Source organism: Phycodurus eques, chromosome 21 (assembly GCF_024500275.1).
Source record: "Phycodurus eques isolate BA_2022a chromosome 21, UOR_Pequ_1.1, whole genome shotgun sequence".
NCBI classification, from domain to species: Eukaryota; Metazoa; Chordata; class Actinopteri; order Syngnathiformes; family Syngnathidae; genus Phycodurus; species Phycodurus eques.
In genome coordinates, this window is record NC_084545.1 from 12,552,019 (window position 1) to 12,561,113 (window position 9,095).

At 40.9% G+C, this 9,095-nt stretch overlaps 1 protein-coding gene across 2 annotated transcripts; it reads left to right on the forward strand.

Moving 5' to 3' along the window:
- Positions 1-1,258: 1,258 nt before the first annotated feature.
- On the forward strand, positions 1,259-8,882 carry LOC133396497 (uncharacterized). Of its 2 annotated transcripts, none has more exons than XM_061666408.1 (2): positions 1,259-1,454; positions 4,617-8,882. In XM_061666408.1, the coding sequence occupies exons 1-2, from the start codon at positions 1,380-1,382 to the stop codon at positions 5,373-5,375; spliced, it is 834 nt and encodes a 277-aa protein (XP_061522392.1). In that variant the 5' UTR covers positions 1,259-1,379; the 3' UTR covers positions 5,376-8,882. The 2 variants fall into 2 exon arrangements, with proteins under 2 accessions (XP_061522392.1, XP_061522393.1); XM_061666409.1 differs by lacking the exon at positions 1,259-1,454 and adding an exon at positions 1,465-2,364.
- The last annotated feature ends 213 nt before the right edge of the window (positions 8,883-9,095 follow it).

A 9,095-nucleotide genomic window follows, 5' to 3' on the forward strand; every position in this document is an offset into this window, starting at 1 on the left:
AAAGTTTGTATTTATTTTTGCTTTTGTCAGATTCAAGCCATTTGTGTGACCACTGTGGGTTTTTCTTTCATTAACAGAGGGCTACCAACAATTTTATCCACGTGTGTAATTGTATTACAACACAGTGCACTTAAAGTAGCTTTATGTGCCGCACCACTCTCTTGTTGGATTTTTTTAACGGATGCAAACTATCAGTCAAGATGCTCATCTCCTCTTGATGCAGGGAGAGTTAATCCTCTCTAATTCCACTGTCACTCACGGAGGCTGACAAGAGGTGGCACGGCGTGAAATGACAGGCACGGCTCCACACCAATGAAGCGTCAGGTGAAGATATGATCAACAGGATGATGAAGAAAAACTCCTTGACGAAAGTTCAATGATAAAATTTGCACTGTACTTCCAGGATGGAGGAGAAACAGGAGCGAGGAGGTCTGAACTGATTAGTGAGACTCACCTGTGAGTCTAGTGATAAGAAAGCCACTATTTACAAAAAAAAAAAAAAAAATGATCACAACTACAGTAGGGTAGTATTAGTCTTAGACAACCATACATTCCTCTTTTTTCCTCTTGAGGTGATACCTGGAGAGTTCTTATGAAACAAACGTAAAAATGTATCAAACGTTTACCTTAACAAAAAGAATAATGTTCAGTTTTGGGCCACACAGTCAGAGAGGTAATAATTAAAAATGTTGGTTATTGTGGGTGAAGTTTACAGTGATGTCGAACTGTTACTGCCCTATACTGTAAGTTGTGTCTAATATTTTGGTTACCTCGATTAGTTACATGAGTATCACAAATATTAAGAACGTCTTCAATACAGTACAGTTGTATACCACTGTAAACTACAATCACAAAAATGAACATGTTAAATTAATAACCCTCGGATTACTCAGCATACACATGATATACATCTTTAAAATCATTTTGTGGTTTGAATGCCATAAAAAGCCCAACGTGGGTTTTAGAACCAGATCGTCTCAGTACCAGCATGTCAATTCAGTTGCTCCGGTAATATAGTACATATTCCTGAAGCTATGAATAAAACATATGAGATGGAAGTCTGGAAAACACACCTGGCCAAGTGTAATGATTTTGAGCAGTGGCTATTACATAATGTGCATTACGGGGCGTAGAGCATGCTATGAGCCTTTCTTTCCTCTTTTATGACTTTCTTCCTTTGTGACTATGATTTTGAGCCCTTATGACTTCAGTAGCTGCAATATTCTGCTTAGTTCATTTATTTTATTGAGTTGAGTCAGAGCTACGCAGGGATCTCCAGGTGGTACATGCCTCCAAAATCTGCTAAACTCTGCTAGAATTTCTTCAACACTAAAAGGGTTTTTTTTTTTTTGTTTGTTTGTTTTTTAGCGAAGAGCTAAATGGATGAGGTGGAGAAAAGCAACCCTGAGAAAGGAAACTTTGAAAATGTTGAGCAAGAGTATTATCCACTCAGGGTGAGTTTGTCTTAAGTAAAAACGGAAATCACTAGAAAGCGCAGACTCTACCAAGATACTTGAAATTTGATTGATAGTCAAGAGAGGTACAGCATGTCTCTGTTTGTGGTTGTACTGTATTATCGTCGAGCCGATACGCAGTATACTGCCTGATGCAAATAACAAGATTGCTAAATAACAAACGGAGCAGCTGAAATATCTTTTCACCTGGTACAATATTATTGGATGCTATTGATTTATACTCGGCCATATGCTGCTGAGATTTCTTGTGAGAGGAACGCAGGTGACAGGTTTATTTGGATCACTTTCAAATTTGTGTTTGTAACAGTCATTGACTGCCAGCTCAACATTTGCAACAAAGTGTCAAATCTTGCTTCCATTTTTCTTCAAGTATGATGTTTTTCCTCACATATTCAGTACAATTGAAAATATATTTTTGAGCTTTATTTGAACAGCAGATGGAAGAACAGTATAGTGTGGACTACTGAACTAGAAGGGCTGTTAAAAAAGATTTCAGCCTTTTAGGGTTAGGGTACATATACATTATTGACAGTAGTATCGTAAATGACGGGATGCCAAGTGTGGTGCAGTACCATTTTCTGCAACCATGCACTTTTAGTTTTGGTCTGTTATAGGGCCTGTGCACAGAGTAAAGGCCCTCTCAAAACTGGAAATTGCTTTGTTTCTTGGTCATTATTACTCCTTTGCCGAAGAAATCGCTATTTTTGAGGGCTTTCACAAGAGCTTGGCGTCTTTATGGGGATATGTTGCTGTGAAATAGATGTTTGGTATTGGTTGAGGCGGTTATTTTATTTAACCTTTATTTAACCCGTTAAGGCAAGAACAGTTTCTCATTTATACAATGTCGATCTTGACTGCAGACAGCAGGGCAAAGCAAGGCACAATAAAGGCAAGTACAGAAAAGTACATTTACTTAAAACATAAAACCATTACAAATGACAATTACAAATCAACTCTTCCTTTCCAATGCAAATACACCATAGCTCCCTTCACATTGGCACTTGGCAAATAGGTGTAGTTTTGTCTTGATGTTCATCAGGTTTGAGTTACAGTTAGAGATCAGAGAGGGTTGAAATCTCCTTTGGACAGTAAAGGAGCGCCAGGATCAAAGATGTCGCGACCCCAGCATGCATAACGTCACTCGCGTTTACTGTTAAAAGCAAACAAGCAACTGTAGTTTTCAAACAGCCAAGAGTTCTTGCTCTGGCGAGCGAGGCTCTGCCGCACACTGCGCAATACGGTCAAACTCAATTGGACCGGATCATTGCAAAATAAATGAGTTGCCGACTCAACCATGCACATTGAGCGTCTGGATATAGAGACGCCCTGAACAGCGAGCCTGTATAGGCCTGTAATGCTATACATACAGTATGTTGTACGTTATCACATTTATTAAACCATTAAAAGATGGATTAATCGTCCGGAAGAAGCAAGTTGCTAAAGAGTGGATGTTGGCGAGAAGGAAAGCGAGTGTGTGGATATTTTAAGATGCTCGAACGTACCCAGCTTGGTACATACCGTGTACGTACATTTTGGCAACAAGCTTCGCTTTTCATCCACCGGCACATTATAAATTATAGTTAAGTATTGTTATAAAACAATATTTCATGCATTATATGCTGTATTTAGCAATGTTACATAAATTTCAATGATATAAAATGAGCCCTCGTTTGTAAGACCTGGCTGGATAAAGATTATGGATTTTATGTCACTTTTTATGTTGAAAATTGGGCATAATTTTCTGCCCGGAAATCAAAGTAAATCATTAGGAAATGTGTGACCGAAACCTTGACTCTTGGGTAACAAAAAAAGCCTGGATGCTTCTTCTTAGTTGAGATGAAAATTTAATGTGGGCGGTGTACACTCGAGCCATCTGAGAATTCTCATTTTGATGGTCAAACCCAAACCGAGAGCAAGCTCGTCATCAGAATTACTTCAAATTTCACAGAAAAGCATAATAGTGAATCACCACCATATAGTTCTCTATCGTCATTGAATCCTATACGTGTGATTTTTAATGCCGAAAGTGAGGGGCATTTTCATCTTTTTCAGAACTGCAAACAAATCTCAACCAAGTATTACCTTGCGCGGAACATTGACAAAATGTGATTTTGTTGTAAATTCACGTTCCGATTTCCGGCTCAGCGAGATGGAAAGAAAATGGGGGACGGTTTTCTGGATTTAGTAACATACCTACTGCATTTGTATGGCGTGGGAGCAGCACGGCGGCCATTTTGTCTCGCTCGCTTAAAACCACAAAATCTCTTTCTAGCGTGAGTGAAAGCTTATGTGCATTTTGATTGGCTGTAATCTGCAACGGTGCAACTGCCGTCATATTTTGAATCGCGGCAAAGCCGGTGGCAGACTAATCGGCCACTCATGAATCAAACTGGCAAACCACGTACACTACACGACAGTTCACTCGGGTTCAGCCGCGTCGCTCAGTGTGCGGCAGCCTTACCAACGCATACCGAAAGATCGGTTCAATCTTTCTCGTCCCATCCAGTCGTTTCTCTGCTTCTCTGAACTTTCCAGTGCCGCCTCTCATTGCTCCTCACATCATCTCCTGCGGGGTACATGGCACCACAGTTGGGGTGTGAAGCATCCCGCTCTTCACAGTCGTACAGTCCAATGGCATCGACATTTTCCCCTCAACAAAACAGGACTGATTGCAAAAATGCTGCCTGTTAAGCGCAAAACAGCAATCGCCGCGCGGCCATACCGTCGTAGTCTGGTGGCAATATTTGATATTTTCCGCTCCCATTCGTGGCAACAACTGCAAAGGTGCAAAATAACAAACGCCGATACTTTGCTCCAAAGAATGTCATGGCCAAAAACAGTCAAAATGATGTAGCTACAATAAACATTAAACAACGAAAAGGGTGGAAAAGTACAAATTAAAGAGGGACGTGAGGAGGGCTCTTGTTACAGGCTGCCAACTCAAAGGCACCATCTTGAAAAATGTAAACTTACTGAACAATGCAAATTTGAATTGGCACCAAATTACAATTTCTTACAGTAGATGGCTAGCTCCTTTATTGCTGAATTTTGTTAGACGCACAAATGACCGGGAAATTAAGTAATATATTTTTCTGTGAATGAACATTTACACTACCTTATTCAAATGTCATCGCTTTTCAGGCACAGCATAATCACGGCGATACTGCAGAGGAAGTTTGCCTCACATCCCTACAAAATGGCCGCATCTTTGGTGAGAGCTCTGCTCAAGCAGATGGAGGTGCTGCCATGAGGGAGCACCAGGAGGGACAGTGCCACCACATACACAAGAATAGACTGGAGATGCAACAAAAGCTCAAGGAAAAAGAAGAAGAGATAAAATGCCTTCTCAACACTTTGGCTGACGCTGAGATGCTCACCGTGTTTGTCAGCAAGTCGTGGATGGATGCTTACAAGCAGCTTAACAAAACCTTTGAGGATGACGCCAACAACATGGTGGCAGCCATAAATGTAGAGTGGCAAAAGTGGTGGGCCTACAGAGAGCAGGAGACTGCCGAACAGTTTCAGACGCAGCGGGAGAACATGCAGTGGCACATGGATGACATGGCGGTCCGTTTCAACACTGAGCTAGACAGCATGCGTAGGCACAATTTAGAAATGTCTGCATACTTCAGAAGTGAAATGGAGAGCCTCCAACAGCACATGGTCGAGGTCGTCCAAGAAAAGGATGAACTGATTGCAAAATTGCGACGTGAAAACTACATCCTCGGAGCAGAGAATGGGGAGATGTTGCAGTCCCACAGTTTTAAATATGAGACTCCAGAAGAGCAACAAAGTCTTCATGCTTTGGAGGTTCCATTAAAAGTGGACCAAGATACAACATCAGCCTTTGTTAATGTGGCTGAAGTAGCAGATCGTGATCCAATCCATGATGCACAATGAAGCACATCGAGTACACCACTTCACTTGGCTTGTTTGAGCTTAATATGACATGTATTTACATGGTTACATACCAATGAGTGATCAAATGAGATGCAGTTTCCAAAGGAGACAGAACATGAACAACTGGGACCTGGTAGTAGCAAACGGGACAGCGCATAGGGGCAAATGGACAGTGACTGCATTTTTAACAAGGCCCAATAAGCATTGAACAACAAAAGTGCTTGTAAAAATAGCAACAATGTGAACAATGTGAAAAACAATTGCTTTCGCACAGCAGAAACATATCCAGTCCAACAAGTACTGCAGGCAAGAATGTCGATTAAAGGACTCTGAAAACAATGGCCCAGCTATGGTGCAGATACAGCTGCTGGGCACCAGCTACGAGCATCTGACGGGGCTCCAGAGATCTGCGATGAGGGTCCAGTGCGAGTCGCGAATGTGCAACACTGTGCTCACCCTCAACTGACTTGAGAAAAGAACGAAATGACCAAAATAAGTATAGCTTACAGTCAAGATTGGTGACAGATTTTTAGAGCTCCAACCTAACCTCGTAAAGAAACAAGTGATTGTTACACAAGTGGGTACACAAAATGCAGGCAAAATGAAATGCTAATTCAGGCTCAACAAAGTCAAACTCTTCATTTCACTAAGATAAATCCTGCAGTGACTTCCAAGGCCAAGAATTGATTGGATGGTTCTCTTCAAATCAATGACGACAGAACCTTCATCTGGCATTTGCACGTGCTTGCTCAGCAGGAGCAATATCGGTGGTGCTCGCATGGCAATTAATCGGCTCATTTGCTTTGTGCTACTGGCCCACACAACATATTGTACAGCTACACATGCTGATTACATTTATTCAATTAGGCAATTGGGAGTTTTTACCCTTTGGAGGTTGGGGTGGGGTTGGCGGTCGGTCGGTCGGTTTTAGAACTTTTGTAACTTTTTTTTTTTTTATTATACAAGTGTACTTTGTGATTTGTGTTTTTCACTTGGCATACAAGTGTGCATTGTAGTTTTATTTTCTTTTGTGACACTTTGGCTTGAATTTTCAATTATTGCTTCTTGTTTCTTCTACATCAGGCAGATGTTCAATATAATATACATATTGCAGAATCTGCACGTGTTGAGTCAGTCACCATCCTCACCAACGATTGTTGACAACAGAGTAGATTAAACATGGCTGAAAACATGATTGGAAGCATCCAGAGGAACATGCAAATCAAATGCGGCAACACTTATGGTTGACTAGCATTATGCCTGAAGGTTTCATAATGAACCTGGCAAAATTATTTGTGTCACATGACAACAACAGGAAGTAACAATGGAAGAAAATGTGGACTTGGTCCCCGTTCTACAAAGACAGCCCTTAGCTTGATTATATGCAAACATTAACTGCAATCTGGCCATATCTAGACAGATGTTTTCTTAAGCTCCCATCAGAACCAAACGGGGGATTCTGCTGTATTTTAGTTTTCCATCAGCACTTGGCCATACAGTTAGCAGTCGCACCACTGCAGAGTCAAAGCATCCCCAATGGCTCCGGTGGTTGCCGAGCCACACATGATTGATGCCTCCTGCACTTTTCCTGTCACAGGCACTGCTCTGAGGAAATAACCAGCGTGACCCCTTTCAAAAACACTTCCTTATTTGGGTTCTCAAACACCCTCTAATCCTGACAGCATTTAGACACTGCCTGCCACACAGACACAAGTCCACTGACAAAAACACTGGGCAAATCAGGACTGAGTCAACTATTGGAAATGAGGCAACGCAGGCCAAGCACTTGATATGCAGGCATATGCTTTGTGGCTTATCGCTACTGCTCAACTGTGCAGAGCAATTGCTTGGCTGGCCCAGTGAACAACCCCCCCCCCCCTCACCCTACCCCCCAATCCTCATTCACTGCTACTCATTTTGTCTCCAGCCACTTTTCTGCCAGCTTGGAAGGACATTATTGGAATCGTTTCCAATCATGTCAATTGTAATTAAATGGATGATTTCCCCCTAATGCGAAAGCGAGTGTCTAGTACTGTTGAGGTACACTGCACCAACCATGAAAAGATATGCTTTGCTTATAAAATAAATGAAACACCAAAACTACTCTAAATCCTTGATGGAATTAATGCTTATTACATGCATTCCACAGAACTAACTGAAAATCGTTAGTTCATGCATGGTGTGCTCTTGTTTAGTCCTGCAGAAGAGGCATGGAGTTAAATTGAGGCCCAAATAATCTTCTGATAGTCTGAATATCAAATATGATTAAACTGAAATTAATTGGTAGATTGACTAGTAGTCTGAACAGCTAGTCTGAATAGCAAATGTGATTAAACTGAAATTAATTGGTAGATTGACTAGTAGTCTGAACAGCCAATATGATTAAACTGAAATTAATTGGTAGATTGAACCATGTCACATTCATTTTAAGAGAAAGGGACTCTGAATCTTTTATTATTTTCCGTTCTGGGTGGGTTGTGGACAGCAAGTCAAAAGCCACTGCCGCCTAGAGAGACCATAAAAGTTTTTTGTTTGTTATACAGTTTTACTCCTCCCTTCCCTCACATTTACGCTTCATAAAACAAACTTTTCACGTAACCCTAAGCACCTCTTTTCTTCAAATTATCATAAGTTACATATTGCAACGATTCTGCAATAACAATGAGGCAGGATAGCTGTAGACCACTTCTCCAAATGTGTGTCAAGGTGTGCTTGCTTCAAACTGTTTAATTTTTGCTCCCAGTTGACATTTAGCCTACTGTAAAACACTCATAAAACAAGAGTTAAACATTGCATATTCAAAACCAAAATGTTAATAATTTTGTCTAACAAAAGTCTGCTAGCTTAATGCTAATAACATACTGTACAATAATGAAAAGGAGCATAGTTGTTCCGATAATTCTAAACGTCAACCTGCTACTTTCAAATACGCAGCACGAACCCATAAAATATCCCTAATTACAAAGTATTAGCGACTGTATATCCTGGCATTAAAGCCTTTAACAGATCTTCCTGTGTGTTGTGTTTGATTTGATTGCACTTCATAATTTCGGAAGTCCTCTGCTGTGCTTTTTATCTGATGGTACGTGTCTTCATGCTATGAGAGCAGTTTTATGATCCGTGGCACAGGTTGTACTTGCGCTGACACTTTTATTTGCAATGATGCTTGACTACAAAACCTTCCACAGTGAAATGGGTTCCAACCGATTTGTTGCATAAAGATGTTACTCTGGAGGGAGATCTTAGTTGGCGTAATTAACGCTTAATGAGATGGATGAAAAGTTTGTTTTGCCACTGGGGGTCGTTTCTGAACTGTGTTATTATTTGCTGACACACATGCAACATTTGGTCTCTGGTTTGGAGGTAACATCACTAGAAAGCTGCGCCTTTCATCCATTTGTGCATGGAGAATATCGCAAATGGCAGCAAGAGTGCTGAGGCGTCATGGGGCTCAGCCAGTACCTCCAATGGGATGTTGAAATATTCAAAAGATTTCCCAAAGCATGAAAGATGTGGAATACTTAGAATAGGTGTAAATCTATTTTATTTCCTTTTTTTTTTTTTTGTAGAGAGCATTTAATCATCTTATGAAGAGGCTCAACTCTGAGGGCGCTGCAGGGCCTCTTTCCTGACACTGCCTCAGAAGTAAAATAAAACATGTTTAATCAGGAACAGGACATAAAATCATGCTGTAATTGTTCAATGTGATCACATTTGACA